Source organism: Epinephelus moara, chromosome 9 (genome assembly GCF_006386435.1).
Source record: "Epinephelus moara isolate mb chromosome 9, YSFRI_EMoa_1.0, whole genome shotgun sequence".
NCBI classification, from domain to species: Eukaryota; Metazoa; Chordata; class Actinopteri; order Perciformes; family Serranidae; genus Epinephelus; species Epinephelus moara.
Window position 1 is genome coordinate 17616006 of NC_065514.1, and position 19475 is coordinate 17635480.

At 38.9% G+C, this 19475-nt stretch overlaps 1 protein-coding gene across 1 annotated transcript in view; it reads right to left on the reverse strand.

Annotated features, from left to right (window-relative positions):
• Positions 1-16146, reverse strand: part of npdc1a (neural proliferation, differentiation and control, 1a) — a 37373-nt gene extending 21227 nt beyond the window's left edge. Inside the window, exon 1 of the mRNA XM_050053538.1 lies at positions 15836-16146. Within this exon, the coding sequence (XP_049909495.1) occupies positions 15836-15950 (115 nt within the window). The 5' untranslated portion in view covers positions 15951-16146. The remainder of the gene's footprint in view (positions 1-15835) is intronic.
• Between the last annotated feature and the right edge of the window lie 3329 nt (positions 16147-19475).

Sequence of the window (19475 nt, forward strand, 5' to 3'; positions counted from 1 at the left end):
TGTTGATAATGACATATCAGGCAGGAGGTGATATAAGGTGGCGAGAGAGTGGATGAACACCGTATTTTTCAGGGGATAATGGGCCTCAAAGGTCTGGGTTATACAAGTCTATAGGTGACAAAACAATTTTTAAAAAACCCATTTGTGGAACAAAAGGTTTGAACCATGCATTTGCAGTCGCCGCTGATGCAGCAGATTCTTTTTATTTATTATTTGGAGATTTACTGAAGTCACTTTTTCAATAATGTGCTCAATACTACCTCTGCTATGTGGCTCGGATAAATCAGATCTCACCGAGCTGTTATGAGACACAATAAAAAAGCTGTAATGAAAACCCCTCTGGTTTTTCTGTTTTGCAACAGAGCGTTTCTATTAACCTGATTTTTTTCCAATTGCTACACAACAGAGGAGAATAAAACCTGACAGCTGAGGGGGAAATCTCAATGACCTCCATGGCAACAGGGCCTTATTGGAGGAGCACATGTGCAGACAGTGTTGCAGGGATAAAGAGCAGATAGAAGGGGACGTGCCTTTTGTATCCGTTTACACATGCTTACATCCATCGATATATTTTTCTAAATACACTTTTAATCTAACATAAAAATAGACCATAGGAATTCCAAGACTATGTACTTGCATATTCCCTTCTTTTATTTCCTCTTTGCCATTTATTAACTATCATTTTTATTTCATTCTGTATTTCCTGGTCTGTTTTTGACACAGTACTTCAATGTAAACTGTAAGAACACAGCTAGATGTCTCTGTTTAGGTTATGTAACAGTACACTTTGCAGGTCAGGAAGTGTCAGTTACTGTTTGTAAACACAACAATCTCAATCCCTCCTCCCTACACTGCTAATAAAATAAAATAAATAAATAAAATAAAGACTATGTCAAGAGATAATATGGTAATAGTATGATAATAAAAGAAAAAACACGTAATATAAAATTTCCCAAAGATGATTATATTATACTACTGCAAACTACTATTGCAGGAACGTTACATTTGTTGTAAGGGAAAAGCTAATATTTTGAGCTAACTAATACTTTCTTTCCACCAAAATTAGTTGGTATATGCAGGTTTTTAAATGTAGGAGAACCTCTTAAAATATAGGCGACCTCTTTCCCATTGCCAGTGGACCAGAGCTATGCATTGGGCTCTGCCTTTCTGGGTTTTTTTATACTAGTATGTCAAGCTCGGTGTTAGGAATGTGTTGGAAAACTGGTTAGAAAACAGTAGAAAGCACCAAGGAGCCCAGTTTTGTGGCGGCACGACATTTTGCACCAGAAAAGGGCCAAAAATTAGTTTGTCCATCTGAGTGTTGCCGATCAGAGCTGGAGCTGATTAATACCGTCACTACTGCAGAGTAATTTGTCACAGGAATGAATGCTGATTGTAACCTTTCCCATTAAATCCAAAAGCCAGATGTTGGTGGGTTTTCTGTTCAATGGCAAAGTGGCTTAATTTAACCACCTGCACCTACCAGTCCAAAATAAAAAAGGCTAACTCCATGTCACTTTTCATCCCCATCCTGAAAGTAAAACCCACCTCAGATTCACTCGTTCTGGGATGAGCTTTTTAAGCTTGCCGTTGAGCCTCACTATATCTGCAGGATTTTTTTCTGCGCTGGATTCCTTGATTTTCTAGCCTCCTCGTGGATGCGTCCTGCTTAAGTGGTTGCTACCTTTTCAGAAAGTCCCGACCTGTCTGGGAGGCTACACGTCTATAAACGCCCTGATTACAGCAAAATAAAAAGATACTGTAAATACACTATGGATTTTTGCAGATAGATACACCAAACACTTCTAGTGGGGCATAAGGGATGATTGAGAGGGATTCATTTTGAATGAGTCTATAGTACAGAATACAATGAGCCCCAGAATACAAAACTGGTGTATAAATCCTTTATACATTGTTGTTTGCTTTTTGGTAAATCCTTCAAAGTATACCTTTAATCATGCATTAAAAGGAGCATGTAATGACATCATGAAAAGATTTACTGATTACACTTTTGTACACAATACCTGTTGCTAAAGGTAGATAAAAGCATCTGCCCTGACACTTCTGTTGTCAAATCTGACAGAAATCATGAAACCAGAATTGAACTAAAAGCTAAAGAAAATGAATAAATAAATATTTGTTAAAATTTGCAGATCCACACGACTGGGAACTAAAACTAACAACAAATATTACTGAAAATCTCAATCTCTCAATCTTTTAACAACATCAAAATGCAAATACCACAGAAAAATAAATACTAAGAGATATTACACACACACACACACACACACACACACACACACACACACACACAGGTCTTTTTGATAGGTCTACACATCACAACATTTGAGGGAGATGGACACACACCTCCACATGTTCTTATGTCATTGACTGTTGTGCCTCGGGGAGTGAGAGGTGGAGTGACGCAAGTGTAATCTGAGAAGCTTTGTTTTCTGTTTGTGTCAACGACAGATACAGCAGGAGGTTGGGAATGTTTGTGACACATCTGTGGGTGAGGGCCTTTGAGTTATTTACTGATGTTTTAACAGGTAGCAGAGCAAATGTTTTGCTGAGTACCATAAATCAAATTGCCACAAACTAACATGCGGGTAGACAACTCCCTGCGCATCTCTGACCGCTGGTTGTTGTTTAAAGTCACGCTCTAACTCTTTCAGTTCCCAGGGCTGGGCAACAACTCAGTCACCTCTATATTTAATTGCTGCCTCACCTGTTCGGCCCCGTGTTCAAATTATTCCACATCTCTGTGAGTGTGGTGTGCTCACGTGCCGAGCCAGCTTATTCCTGATTTCATCAAAGATTGTACACTCTCTTGTTTTCTCTCCTCCTCCTCCCTGTGTGGTCGTGGCTTCTATTTTTAAATGCCACGTGGCTTTCTTTTAATTTCTCTCCAGGTATCAAACCTTTGTCTGATGTTTCCACGTGTTCCTATTGATTTCCTCCAACCTGCATGGCCACAGAGAATAAAAAGTGTCACTGGAGATTGACCAGTGAGTCGAGTGGAAAGAAATCTTGGGGACGTGCCGGTGCATGACACAAAGATATGCAGGACCTCATGCAAAAAACATGGGCTCACTCACATTCAAAATATGACTGAATGTTTTTTTTTCTCTTCTGTAAGCGACTGTACGACCAGTCACTCAGTAACTGCAGACTGTCAACCAACTTTCTCATTTTACAACAATGCGATATCCCAGACCCGTTATAAGAAAGCACCAAAGAAGAGGAGATTCTCACTAGCTTGACTTGAAGTTGATGAATTAAACCAAAAAAGGTGCCTTATTATTCAGCGTACATTGATTTTAGTGCTGCAAGTAATGATTACTTTCATTGACAGTTAATCTGCTAATTACCTTCTTGTGTAGTCTATGAAAATAAAATAAAATAAATAAAATAAAACAAAATAAACGTGAATTAAATTAAAACAAAATGAATAAAATAAATAACATAAAATAAAATAAAAGTGAATTAAATTAAAACAAAATGAATAAAATAAATAATGTAAAATAAAAGTAAATTTAAATAAAATAAAATGGATGAAATAAAATAAAATAAAAATAAAATGCCTATCACAATTTCCAGAGCGCAAGCTCTGACATTTCTAAAACTGCTTGTTTTGCTCAACATGCAGTACAAAACCTAGAGATATTAAATTCACTAACATAAAAACCTTCTATTATTCACATTTGAGAAGCAGGAATCATTTAATCTTTGTCATTTTATCTTAAAAACACAATGTAAATGATTAATCAATTGTCAAAATGTTTTGCCAGTAAAAATTGTCGATAAACCAATTGATTAATTGACGAATCATTTCAGCTTTAATTGATTTACTACCAAAATGTGAGGGGTATTTCCTGGAATTATAAAGTTGTAATATTCTGAATCCTACCTCACTGAGGGAGACTAGGCACCAGGCCAGTCTGAGAGATGTAATTAAAATTACTGTAATTCCTGAATTAACAAGACAATAATCCTAGAATTATGAGAAAAGTTTTTATGGGGAAGAAAATCTGCTCAATTTTCTGAATTAACAAGATGAAGAAGAAAAAACCACAGCAGATTTTCTTCCCCATAAAAATCTTTCTCAGAATTCTAAGGTAACAGTGCATAGCTGCAACACCTGTTACCCTGCCATAATAACTGGACGTAAATCATGACGTTAGTAAATCATCTAAATTCTTATCTCCTCACTCCACACCAAGCCAATGTTCAAGACACGGGACCCTGCTGGGATCTTCTAAAACATGCAGCCCGTGCATCATGTCTCCTGCCCTTTTTAAAAACCTTTACGCCTCCTTTCATAAGCTTCTCTCCTAGCCTATCTCCTCTCCATCACCTTCGAGTCCTGTCCCAATATTATTATCCAACTGCCCCCTTTTTTTAATGACTCTTTGATCAGGTAACCGTCAGAGGATCAAGGGCTGGCCCCAGATCAGGTGCAAATGACTGCATTCATGTCACAGATCAAACAACCCATTCCCGTCTAAAACTCCTTGACCTTTCTTTATTGTGAGGATCAGCCAATTAAAATATAAATCAGTCAGATATGTGACCGCGTGTTTGTATGTGCGTGTGTTAATAGGGCTGGAAATCACAGGGCTACTCCCTGACACTTACACCTGATACATCTAAGCATATGCAACCAAAAAGGATCTGCCTTGAAACTATTTCTGGACTCTAGGATTGCATTGTCGGGCGGGTAGGTGATCCATCACTTGGGTACAGACTGAAATATCTAACAATGACTGCTCCGGTTATTGTTTCATAATTCATTACATTACAGGTACAGCACTTCAAGATCAGACTGGCTCTGTGTCAGGGTCACTCTTTTGAAAGATATTTTTGCACAGAAGCAGGAAGTAGTCAGGTATTACATATATTCACTGCATGATGAAGTGCAGTATGCTGAACAAAGGCTTTAATATGTGCACATGCGCTTTCATTTAGAGGTCAGCCAGTGATGAGAACAGCGAGAGTGAAACTGTCTGTAGTAAAAGCAAGACACACCTACGCCTCAGGATGAAAGGAGAGCATATTGAGATATTGGTGCAATAATGTAGCATCGCAAGAGACTGTATCTCAGTGGATTGCTGAATCATTGACTGTATTTGTAACGATTCCACATCATCGAGCACTAAAAATTCGGAAATCCTGACACATATATGAATCCCTGGTGTCTCAGACAAAAAGAAAAGAGTCCTTCTCATGAAAGCAAGAACCTATATATCTCAAAAGTCTGCAGTCTTTATTATAATGGAGTGAGCATCTCAGCACCTCTGGCCAGCACTTCATCTGTTATTCATCACAGTGGAAGTTAATATGGTGGAACCTATTGCAGTCACATGAATGCAGATAATTATTCTCCTCACACCAAAGCACCCATATATACACAAACACACACACACACGCCCAGGCACAAACCGGCTGGATGTGTGCTTCATTATGAATGTGTGATGCGTGGCAACGGGGAGAAAAAGAGGGTGAGAAAAAGCAAAGCAAGTGTGAAAATCGGGGAAGAGCTGCGGTCCAATACGTCAAAAACCGAATTCATTTGCAACAGTTGCATGAAAACCTTTTTTGTTCTAACTGCGTTATGATAATATGCTTTCTGTGCACCAGTGGATTGAATCATTATTTTGTCTTTTACCAGTCACAATTACATAATGTCACTTTTGCTAAACGCAGCTGAACCAGTGACAATGCTCATCATGTTAATCATATGACAAAGCAGCTCAAATCTATTTACCAGCGTCACAAAGGAGCCACACAAGTGAATGTCAAGTCGCCATAGGAGGGTGTCCTTGCACCAACATGCCTCCCACACACTGCTGATGCTAATTAGAGAGCTCAATCAAGGAGACGGAGGGGGAGAAATATAAAGCAAGAGCCAGGCAAGGAGAAGGAGATGGAGCGGACACGTTCCTGCAGTACATCAGGTCGTTCGCTATCGGTGAAGGCAGTGGAGGTGTGAAAACACATTATGTAACTCAGGGACTCAAAAAGTAGACCTTGGAACGAGTGAAAAAAAATGACTTTCCTAACCATCTGCTGCTGCTGTTGCCAGGCTGTGTGCTCAGCAGCAGCTCTGCCAGAGAGAGCGGAGAGGCAAACAGAGGCATTCTCACACAGCCTGGTGAACACCTACACTCGCAGACACACACTGACACGCACTCGCAGGCGAGCGCACGATTGCATGTCGCCGTTAACTTGTGCTCCTTCAAGCTGTTCTACAGATACAATACAACAAATGCCACCCAATCTGTAGCTGTGTATGTGAGAGAGATTTAGAGAAGAAGCAGGAAATGGGTAGGCCAGAGGGGTCACACATTCCCATTGTGTGAGCTTCCTGTCCCTCTGATGGCAGACAGGAAGTAAGCCAAACACTCCAAGCCAAGTGGAAACATTTAAGAGCTCCGCTTGGTGCTCTTCACTTGATATGTAACCACGCTGGTTATTTCCACATGGATGGAGTGCATCTTTGTTTGCTCGTGTCTTCATGTGTGGCTTTTTGTGTAACTATGCTGCGTTAGTCCTGTTTATTCACCATGACTCGCTCCCAAATGACAAAAACAAACAAATGCCAAGCAGCCTGTTTCTGCTGCTTTGTTTCCACTGCGATCAACTGGGACAAACACTGCTATTGTATGCTGTGGGTTAGGATTAGACAACATGACCATATGCTATGTAGGCCATGAGACATGATACATTTTTCATTGTCAGAGACTTTCTGATTATACAGTGGTAGATTTGGACCCCTGGCCAAGCGCCATCTGCTTCATCCATGTGCACAAATATGGGATATGCTGAACCCAAACGCAGATAATCGTTGCTGAATATTTCTCATAAAACTAATGGACTTGAATTTGTCTTTAAATAATACTTAGCCCACACAATGATCATTTGTATATCAGTTACTCACTGCACTACTCCTTAAATTTGTGAAGAAAACAGGCATGCTTCTGCGGTGAATGGAGAATCCAAAAAAAGTGAATATTCTTAATGAGTTAAAGTCATTGGGGGCCATGTTTACCAACAGCAAACATCAAAACATCCGTTTGCAAACACTCACACAATTCTCACAGTATAATTCAAGTCTTGTTTATCCAGTCGTATATACACGGAGCACATTTAAGTCCATTTAAGTCACTAATGTCTGCTAGAAAACAACAGAAAAATGCTTAAAAGCGGCTTTGCTTATTTATTTATTTTTTTTCCTTAATTTATCGGTATCTACATTTCTCTTTTCTCTATCTGGTATTTATGTTTTTATTTATATATATGTGAAATATACAGAAATTTGATTTAATCATTCTGTGTTCAAGTTGTCTACCTCTTTATATTTGAAAAAAAAAGGACCTTGATAAAAAAAACAAAAGAAAAAACAGCTGCTGTGCTACCGACACAGTAAAGAGCCCAGCACTAAGTTTTCACAAGCTACCGACAAAAGTGGATATAGGTAATAGATGTGAGGCATCAGCAGGAAGAATGGGAAAACTTTGGGATCCTGGATGTCAGTATGCCTGCCTGATGTTACGTGTGCAGCAAGCGAACGAAACAAGACGAACTGTAGAGGTTGAAGCTAACTAAGCTATGCAAGGCAAGGTTGTTTTTTTTAAAATATCTGTTAAGTTAAATGATGATGTCACCTGGTCATTTGATCAAATAGCTGGAAATATCAAAGTACGTTCCTTCTGGCCATTAGATGGGATCATTTCTCCAAAGGAGACAGGGATGGAACCAAAAATACTGACTTTGTCAATGTAACTCTTCAATTCAGTTCAATTCAATTTTATTTATAAAGCCCAATATCACAAATCACAATTTGCCTGTCCTTAGGACCCTCACAGCGGATAAGGAAAAACTCCCCCAAAAAAAACCTTTAACGGGGGGAAAAAAACGGTAGAAACCTCAGGAAGAGCAACTGGTAGACATCAGGTGCTCAAACACTCCTTTGATATGCTGGAATTTGAAGTTTTTAGCTAGCTACAGGAATTTTGTCAGTGTTTTGAGCCTTTGTGTGCATATTGTGACATCTTTTGTTTTCCCCTCCGGTAGGGTTTCAGAGTATGATGTGTTGCGCTCTGCCTCTGTGCTCAGTGCTTCCCAAACACATGCAGGTGTTACAGGTGTTACAGGTGTTACATACAGGTACTGAGCAAACGACTGGATAAACGAGACTTGGATTATACCGCAGGAGTTGTGTGAGGGTTTACAACAGATGCTTTGATATAGTTCTGCTAGTGTTGAACGCATGCCTGTGACTTCAATTCATGAAGAATGTCTTTTTTGGATTCTCCGTTCACTGTGGAAACATGTGGGGAAAAAGCATGTTTCCACAGTGAACGGAGAATCCAAAAAAGACATTCTTCGTTCACTGTGGAAACATGTGGGAAAAAGCAGGTTTTCCTCACATATTCAAAGCAACATGTGGTGTGTTATTGATAGATAAATGGTCATTTTGTGGGTGAAGTATTCCTTTAATTTAATTTTTGTAAAATGGGTCAAGCTTTTTAAGGATCCATTTTGATAATGTAATGGATTTGGGTAATGGATTGGCCAAAAACAAAATGCTCTTTGTATTTATCTTATCTAAAAACAGGTTATCAATCGATTCACCAGAAAAAAAATGAGTATCATGTTATATTTTGATATTGTGACATAAAGTTACATACACAGTGATACTGGATTTTATCCATATTACTAAAACTAATGTAATAATGCGCAATATCCACTCTAATACAACCTATTATGGATTTAATAACATTAAAAACATGTTAAGATTAGCAACATTAAAAGAAAGCAGTATTAAGAAGCACAAATAATGAGGCAGACAGATGTTAACAGATTTTTGATCATCACATAAGCATGTATGACCGACTGAAATAAGGACTCATGGTATAGAAAGAAAAGATGTTTTGCTTGCTTAGCCACTTCAACAAAGAAAAGCATACTACAACAAATGTTACAGGATGGATTAGTTACTTGTTCCTTGGCTTTGTGTAGCCAGAGTATTAAAAGCATTGCTCAGTCAGCTTTGAATCTTTACCAACATCGTGGAAAAAGCTGCCACGTCAACTAAGATAGCTTCAGTTCTTTGAAAACGGTGCCAGAAAGCACTGAGACTAAATTAGATGACTAGATGCGTGGAAACTGTCTACCTTATCTGTTTCAGTATACTACTGAAGTGTAGGTGTTGGGTTCCCACCACAATCTGATGCAGTGACTCCTACATGTAACATTTTTGTCACGTTTGGTGGAAAATGGGGCATGACTTGGCACCTGTTTAACACACACACACACATCATAGTGCTGAGGCAGGAAACACAGTGGTGGTGGCTACATGAGCAGAGAGGCATAAAGGTGAAAAGGAAGTACTTAAAAAAAGTCAGAGGATTTTATCTTCCATGGAATTCAAGTTTGCAGGAGGTGAAGCGAGTCTTTGTTTTTCGCCTCTCGTGGTGCAGTCGTGTCTCTGCTTCCTTATCTCTCCCCGCATCCGTCGTTTGTCTTCTCTGTTGCAGTGACTTCTGTCATGTCAGACAATGACGGGTCTGAGCCATTACACAGGAGATAATTACTGCGTCTTTATCATTAGAGTGGAGCAGAGCAGCCACCCCGCAGCAAACAGAACAAAGGCAGAAAGTATGTGGCGAATGGAAGCTTCCAGATTTAGTCTTTTTTTTTTTTTTTCATTTTCTTTTTCATGGTCATTGTGTTTGTTGGCATGTGGCTGGTCCAGTAGAAAGAATGCTGTTACGCAACAATTTAGGTCTTTAACTGGACTGTATGAGATTTTTGACAGTACGATAACCTCTCAGAAAATATTAAATAATGTCACAGTACCACACAATTATAATGATTAGTTACAATGACCCTTAAAGGAATGAAATTAGAAGGGTCTTTCTGGTTAAACAAATGCTTCATTATATGTGAAGCCATTTTATCAAAGGCGTAGATTTCAATTCAACAGCAGGGGGATGGCACTAGGGATGTGCCATATCATTTCATTCACAATAACACCAGTATAATTTTTGATATATGAAAAATTCATATTGTGATACTGGCGATATTTAGACTTGTTGACAGTGATGTCATACTGTTACCCACAGCAACAGCAAACATGGCTGAAAGAGAAATTATTATGGACTCTGCAGTGGTTCCAAAAAGAGGAGCAGCTTCAGTAGTGTGGAATAAACTGTGGCATCCTGAATGTTTTATGAACAGCCCCGGACTCCTCAGACTCTTAGCGAGTTACTGCTCAGAGGGAACTCATTCAGCGGCTCCTCTGGCAGCAGCGCAGTGTCTCTCCCACTCCTGTCTTGCCGTGCGCACATGGGAGTCGTGTCGTCAAGTCATTAAACCTTCGGTAATGCTCACGGCTTGACAAAAAATCACATATATGTAAATGTGGGGTAGTTATCATAGCCTGTCAACTCAATTAGGATTTTGCTAAAAGAAGGAAATCACCTATATATAGATCCCAGGGGACATTTTTTGTATTTGGGAGCTGTTTAAATGTGTAATTTGTGGTGGATTTTATTTAGTTGAACTATTGCACTACTGCAACTTAAGAAATGAGAGATTATTTTTGTTTAGTTTTTACTGAATATTTGAAGGCAAACTGTAAGACTATCACTGCACTGTTGCAATTCTATTTTATTTAATGAATAATACATTTTTTTTTAAACTAATTTGTCATATCATCAAAAATATCTTTACATATATATACCAATTTGTGCCTTTTCTCTATCAATTCATGGTATAAACACCTTTAAATTTGTCAAATTAAAAGTCCTTACCTACTTAAATGTTTTATTGTGGGGACGAAGACACACATTTTTAATACTGAGGGGGACATGTCCCTTGCATCTGCCCCAAAATCTACACATATGCATTTTTTAGTATGTGTAAAAAGTCTGCCTTTTAAAAACAAATAAAATCAATAAGAAAACTAATTGTGACGAGACTTACAGGAAGCCCCAGAGTAGGGAGATGCACATGTGCAGGTGAGATTCTCCATCTGGTTGCATTGTTTTTTCAATCCTGTAAATAAGTATAATACCATGAAACCGGAACACCACTGCAACGCTAAACTGAATTCACCAATGTAAACGATTACCCCAAATTGATGGCCTGCTTGTTTCCGTAGCATGTCTTTTTACCCAGTGTCAAGTTATCTAAAGTGCATGCTGCAGTATCTATAACAGTCAGATTTCTAGGTATGAGCACCACAGCAGCATCTGCACTGATATTATTGGTGCCTCTATTTAAACAGGTGACACAGGCGCTGCTGTTCTTGGTAAGGATGTGGCTACACTCAAATGCAAAAACCTGTGCGAGCAAACCCGCTGACTGGCTAAACTGGCTTTTTCTAATTTGTCAGTCTCAACCACGATTGGGCTGATAATAGACACAACAGTTAGTACAAGAATTGAGGTTAAAGGGTTGTGCTACAACTGGTGGTGCATAGTGGGTTTCATTCCAGCGGAACTGTGCTGACTCTGGCTTGATCAAATGCCTGTAAGCGCTCTATAAGTTGATTAATTGTGGCCCTCTCATTTCCTGAAGAGGTCTGGTAGCCGACGGTATGCTCTCAAATGAAGAAGCCGAAGGTCGGGCGAAGAAAGAAAGAAAAAGGAGGGAGGGCAGTGGTTTAAAGAAGCCACCACAGCAAAGCCTTGGCTGACCACTTATTTTTCAGACCTCAATGGGGCAGATCGATACAGTCTTTCCTGGCTGTTGAGTAATTTCAGTATGATGGTTACCACCATTTAAGTGAGTGGTAATTTTCCCTTTCTCTCACTGATGAATGCTGGTAATGTCAAATCCCCTCAAGGACCACAGAAGCTTCAAAACACATCCATTTGAAACCAAAGGGAGCACTTGTTAGCTTTAAACTGCATTTTCTAAACTACTTCCTGGAAGCACTGAGTTCACAACATCTATCAAAGGTAAAAATGTCACCTAACCAATACCTAGTCTTTTGAAAGAGCAGTGTGAATGATTTTGTGGCATCGAGCAGTGAGGATTGCAGACTAACCAGCTTGTACTTCTCTCATGTGCCAAGTGTGAACTCCAAGTTAGGATTCCTTCAGTGGTTATTGTTCAGGAGGTTTGTACCAGGAGCCGAATTACAGCAAAGGTCTGTTTCTCTTCAAAACAAACAACTTGGTGATTAAAACCAGTAAAATCAAAGAACAAAGCAGCTTCACGTTACAAATCAATGTTTCTCGAATGCTGTTCAGGTTGTCATAGACGGGTTTTTCTTTGATAACTTCAGATCCAGATGGTCAGGAGGTTTTTATCGGGAGCCGAATTATCCACAGAGGTGTCTTCCTCTACAAAGCAAATGGACCTGGTGATTTAAACCGGTAAAAATCTTGAATAATGCTGTTTCTTGTTAAAAAATCAGTGTTTTTCTGGCGCTGTTCAGCTTGTCGCGGAGGGGCTGCTAGCCCAGCACCTGCTAATATGTGCTCCCGGTTTTTCTCTGGTAACTTAAGATCCAGACATTCAGGAGGTTTTTACCGGGAGCTGAATTATCCGCAAAGGCCTCTTCCTCTCCAAAACAAATGGACCCAATGATTTAAACTGGTAAAAAACTTGGATAAATCAGTTTCACATTAAAATCAATGTTTTTCCGATGCTGTTTGGCTCGTCGTGGAGGGGCTGCTAACTACAGTGGCTGACACAAAAACACTAACGGCCCCATGTAGAGCCGTGGTTTGGTTTGTCCGTTCTGGGCTACTGTAGAAACATGGTAGTGTAACATATTGAACTCTATGGATGAGAACCCGCTCCCTATGTAGATATAAACAGCTCATTCTATGTAACGAAAACATGACAGTTCTTATTTTCTGGTGATTATACATTAAAGAAATCATACTTAATATATTCTATTCCATTTCTGCCAATATATGCGCCTAAATCTGACACACTGGACATTTAACTGCATACAAATATACGTAAAATTAACATAATCTCCAACCACAGGAGGATAGAAATCATTGCTTATGAACCCTGTCATAATCTCAGTGTTCTTTATGTCGCCTGGCAGCGAGCGTGTGTGTCATTCCCCTTTACTTTTCATTGCTCTCAATCCCCACTACAACACAGATGACTAATTTTGCCGCAGGACAAAATAAGGTGATTGAAAAACACCACGGCCAGTGGCTGTGTGCGTGCGTGTGTGACACCGAAGATATTAATCGTTAAAGATTAATCCTGGTGGAGGAAAAGGCCGCAGGCAGCGGCTCTCTGAATAATCATCACAGCAGTTCCATGTGGGCTCGCTGAATGACAAACTTGGCATTTAAACGTGGCAGCACAACAATGATCAGGGTGAATTAGAACATCGAGAAGTGAGGATGATGTTTCTACGGGGAAATGCTAAAATTAGAGCAGCGAGAACATGCAAATAAATCCGTGAAAAAAGTGACTTTTCTGCTGCTAATTCGATGTGAGTCTGATTTACACAACAACCTCTGCATGTTAAGGTAATTAATTCTGTATCTCAGCCTCGGACTAGACTTCGTTTATGTAAGCAATTGGGTTTATGGAGATTTTGGAATACCTCCATCCCAAGAACCAAATGTTCTGTGAAAGCTTTCTGGCATATTTACACGTGATGATGATGTGTCGACGTTTGCTGAATCAACCACCTGATTACTATGTACTTCATGCTGTTGTCACACTCCAGCAAAAACACCCCGAAACCTGACGTCCTGTTAAACTGAGTGTGCTTTTTAAGGGTTCTGCACATGCCTCCAGTATATTCAACGACCTCTAATAAAGTACATCTTCAATAAATATCTCCAATAAAGTTCCTGTGCAGCATCATGCATTGTGCTGTTACATCACATGGGACTGAAAAAAGGTGTTATTTCGCCTTGTCTTGTTATTTCGACACAACACATGCAAACAATAGCCCCCATTTGACACATTTTCACACCTCGCCAACAAGCTGCGTTCAAATATAACAGGTGTCAAAACATGACACGCTAGAAAGATTCTATGGCTGCTGATGAGAGCAAACATATTAGTCTTCTATGAACGTGTAAAACAAGTGTATCGACAGCTTTGTACAAAATGATGACTTTATTCTGACACTGATAAACTTCTCTACGTCACCAAACCATCTTCTTCCACACAGTTTTGTTTTGCAGCTCTTGAGAGAGGAAACAGTATTTGCATTGGTTGAATTTTGATGACAGACAAAAGGAAAAATACGGCTGACACTGCGTCACGTCTGCTTCATCCTCTTTATAATACACAAGCAAAATTACCCTTCACACATCCTTATGATTTCACGCGCAGACTTTAGTGAGCTCGACTGCATGGATGGATTTAGCCTACGTGTTGTCGGGACAAATACATTAAAATCTGTACATTTACACAACTCTGTGTCCAGGTCAAGGCTGTAAACGTTCAGTGCCAGCGCAGCGTGTGTGTGTCCATCAGATAAAAGCTTAAGATTACATGTGAGCGTCCAGCTGTTGGTTCTCCCACATGGGTTTCTGTGCTAAAAGCTCAGGAGCAGATTATCTCCCTTGCACACAGCAACAGCAGCAATCATCACAGCGTGGAGACCTATCACACACACGAACAGGCATGAGACTGCACTCAAATATGTGTTTCCAATATTTAAAACTGTTCTCAAACCTGTTTCCAGAATAAAAAGTGACTCAAATGTGAAAATACTTACTAATTAATTCCTGTTTTTAATAGGTGTGCAAATCTCCTGAGGCCCTACAACACAGTATCACCATACTCAAGTCTGAATGTTACGCGACGTGCTGCGTATTTTTACCCTTTTCAGCTTCACATTATGTCCCCAAAGGAAAACTTAACATCTGATTTACCTAATTAAGATACGGTTTTCAGTTTGTTTATCTCACTTCGGTCATTTTTAGTGCAGCAAAATGTGTCTAGTGGACTGAAAAAGCACTTATGAGGCTGCCAAAAGTTTAATTTGTATTTGAAATATTAATAATTTATAGAGGCTAATACAAAAATCAATACGTGGCATCTGTGTATCGACACAGTATCGCCACACCAAATTTTCCTGTATCAATTTTTACTCCCATCCCTTTGTTTTTATACATGTTTTGTCAGGTTACAGCTTTATATGCAATTTTATTTTACATATATACAAAAAGCACAAACAGCTGCTTGCTTTTCTGCTTTTACAAACATTGTGAAGGAAATTATTTTTGGATTTTGTAGCTGCTGTAATAGCCATTACTTCTGAGATAATACTGAGAGATAAATAAACAATTAAACAAATTAAATGCAGCCTTATATCACAATAAAATAATACTCTATTTCCTCCATTTAAATTTGACCTACATACTCTTAACATTTGGGCTACATTAGTGCAATATTAACATAATAACAATCTGTGAGCATACAAGGAAATGCATTGAGTAACCTGACAAGGAAGGGAATTTGTAGTTTTGTTTATCACCATTGTTTTTTTCCTTAGGCTCTTCCCTTACTCACACAGAGATACAGACACTTGTTTAACCTGTCCAAAAACGTCCATGTGAACTCGTGGGATGTCCCAAACTAGCAGGCTACTTTATCAACAGCAAAACTATCACCGTAAACAAACAAACAAACAAACAAAAGTGATAATTCATGCTGTATTAAAATGGTCTTTAGGTAAAAAGCACCTCTATAATTGTCACGAGCTCCTTGGTTAAAGATGCCCCAGTCAGTGTTATTAATGACACAGACAACATGAGCTTACACTAGCGCGGGTAATTAGTGTTCCTGGCTGTGTGTTCTGTAACCTGTGCTGTTGTGTGTTTACCTGGCAGGCTGGCACCGACAGGGACGACACAGAGCAGCACCGCGGCGAGCAGCAGCAGCAGCAGCAGCGAGGCCCGGCGCCAGCGCTCGCTCCGCGGGCTGGGGAGCAGCAGCATCCTCGGGGTCTTCTCGGGGACGGAGAACCGGACACGCGGACGGACTTTGTCGTCATTCCCCCATCGCTCCTGTTTTAGGTTTGTAGTCAGTTTGTTGTTTGGCGAGAGGGCTTCAGCGAGAAGTACTCACAGGGATAAGTCGTGCAGGTGAACCAGGGAGCAGCCAGTGACACACTGCGCACTGTAATCCGTGAAGAGCTAAAGATAGCGGAGCTCCAGCAGGGGGAGGAGGGGGCGTGTGTGCGCGTGTGTGCTGCCTTCATGGTCTCCTCGTACACTCCTAAATCAACACACACAGGGTTCTCTCCCAGCAGACGGCAAACTTATATTTTCTATATTACTATTATTATCAGCACGGGCTGATTAAGAGATAATGTACCTATGGGCACTGATTTGTAGAAGGCCCCACTACCTCTCCTACACAGAGCAATATAAACAGACTTCGCATCTTTTTTTTTTGTTGGTGTTTTGAATCTCTTTGTTGCCATTATGCATCTTTTTAGTGTTTTGTGTCTGTGGTCATTTTTCGTTTCTTTATAGTTATTTTGTGTCTTTTTTTTGGTCATTTTTGGTCTTTTTAAAAGTACTTCCTGTGTCTTTTTTGGTTATTTTGTGTCTCTTTGAGATCATTTTGGGTGTTTTTAAAGTGATTTTGTGTCTTTTGATGTTATTTTTGTGTATTTTTGGTCATTTTGTGTCTCTTTGTAGTCATATTGTGTCTCTTTGAGGTAATTTTGGGTCTTTTTTAGGTTTTTCTGTCTGTGGTCATTTTGTGTCTCTTTTGGTCATTTTGTATCTCTGTAGTCATTGTGTCTTTTACAGCTATTTGTGTCTCTTTGTAGTAATTTTGTCTTTTCGGTCATTTTGTGTCTTTTTGTAGTCATTGTGTCTCTTTGAGGTAATTTTTGTTTCTTTTTCAGCCATTTTGTGTCTTTTTTTGGTCATTTTGTGTCTCCTTGAGGTAATATTGTGTCTTTTTCTGTCATTGTGTCTCTTTTGATCATTTTGTGTCTCTTTGTAGTCATTGTGTCTTTTTCAGTCATTTTGTGTCTCGTTGTAGTCATTTTGTGTGTCTTTATAGTCATTGTATGTCTTTTTGAGGTAGTTTTGTGTCTTTTTCGGTCATTTTGTCTCTCTTTGTAGTAAATTTGTGTCTTTTGTAGTCATTGTGTGTCTTTTTGAGATAAGTTTTTTCTTTTTCGGACATTTTGTGTCTCTTTGTATTCATCATGTGTCTTTTTGAGGTAATTTTGTGTCTTTTTCAGGTCATTTTTTTTGTCTTTTTGGTCATTCTTTTTGATATAATTTTGTTTTTTATTCAGCTATTTTGTGTCTCTTCCTAGTCATTTTGTGTATCTTTGTAGTCATTGTGTGTCTTTTTGAGATAATTTTGTTTCTTTTTCAGCCATTTTGTTTCTCTTTGCAATCATTTTGTGTGTTGTTTGTGTCTTTGCTTTCATGTCAGCTCAGTTATTAATTCCATGACCATTAGTATTTTTTATATAATTACAAAGTCAAAAGAGGTAATCCTCTATCGACCTCTTCAAAGTCGTCATTCTGATTTGATGTGACTAAAACAAAAAGAAGAGTTGGTCCTTATTAGGCTAGATAAGGTATGTCCTACATTGAGAGTGTAAGGGGCAGCTTACATGGGTTTTGGTTTTTAGTATCTATTCTGGAAATATTTTAATTTGGAAAGCACTTGAAAGCTTGAAAAGTTCTAGATAAATAAAATTATTGTTTTTATTATTTAGTCTTTATTTGGTCCTTTTTTCCCTTTTCTTACATTGCAGGCTGCTGGCCTACAATTGTCTATGTTTCCAATCTCCCTCTGCTAAGACAGATAGTGACATGTGGTTAAAAGCCCCAGAAAAAGCTTGTGAGTGGACCTTGAGTTTTTATTATTATTATTAGTAGTTGTTGTAGTATTTCTATTTTATTTATTTTTTTGGTAAACAACTGTGTTCAAGCCTTTAGCTCCAGGAAGCAAATATTAGCCAAGATGTCAACCAGAATATGTTAGACCAGATTCAGTCTAAGGTTAATAGGCTGTCTTTTTAATTTTCCACTGAAGGCAAACATGGCAATTAAATGTTAAAACTATGTAAAATACACGCCAGCAAAAAGTGCCATAACTAAAAAAAATATAATTACAGGTGAATATTAATTCTGACAATCAGTTTTTGATGTAACCTACAGACAGTTTTCAATCAATCATGAAAACTAAAACATCAATGGAAATTCCGACCTTTAAATGTAATTTTTTTTTCTTTTATAATTCTTAATTTTTTATTTTATTTTATTTTATTGCCTTTACCACAACCTTTACCACATGCTTCTCCAAATTTTTGCCCCTGTTTCCCACAGCACCTGAAGGCAGCAGGAGACACAAACAGGGCACAGACGTAAGACGTGATGACGTGGTAAAGCCGGTGTTAAATGACATTAAGTGCATTAGGTTTTATAGTTTACACACTGCTTGACATATGCTGATAAAAAAAATGGATAATCTTATTTTAATGCTGCTGAGTTTACACGTCGTCAATCAATCACTCGTTTATTTGCATCAGATAATGAATCATTACACAACACAGATTGGTTAATAACAGCCTGATGAAGATGTTGGCTGAGGGAGAAAGTTGATGAGTAACTGGTGTATGTGTACCCATTTAACAGAATGTAGCAGGTGCAGTAAAATGACACCACATCAAATATTAAAAGATGTAGGTATTGAGTACAAATCAAATAAACAAACATCTCTTCTTCTATTGTTGTCCATTCTGCCCATTATCTCCACAAGCCATTATTCTTTTCTACACACAGGCCAAACAGTGAGTGGCAGCTGGTGAAAAACCGGGTTTGTTTGTTTGCTCAGAGCTGAAAGAGCAAACCAAATAGGGCCAAACTTCAGTTACATAGGCAGAAGTGGTCACCATCACTTGACCTCAGCTGTGTCTGTCAGTTATCATATGTTTCAACCCTGAATACTAGCACCATAAATGTCTGTAAAAAATAACCTGACTCATTTATTATGTGGGAAACATCTATCACTGAATCTGAAGGTAGTTAAGATGAATATTACATGAATACCAGGAACTGTATACAGTCAGAACTGTATGACCTGTATAACTTAAAAAAACTCAGGTCTGTGAATCATTTCCTCTTGTCAGCATCACCTCTGTCATTATCAATGATGTCACCTTGAACGTCACCATTTTTTGTGCTATTCCGAGGTAGCTGTTCCCACCTGACACAGAAGGTCTCAGTCGTCTGCCTCATCTTCCTCTGACAGGAAAACAACAAAAGAACAGTTAAATGTATTTACCAAAACACAACTTGGTAGCTCTATGACAGGAGAGGTTTGTTAACCCTCATGTTTCCTCTCTGAAAACTCCACAGGAAAGAAACAGTGTTGCTTAATTAGCTTAATGTCATGTGTAGAGGAGGCATAGCCTATGTAAAGAAATTATATTGTTGTTGCTCATCCTTCATAATTCTCAAATTACAGAGAATTTTGGTTATTTG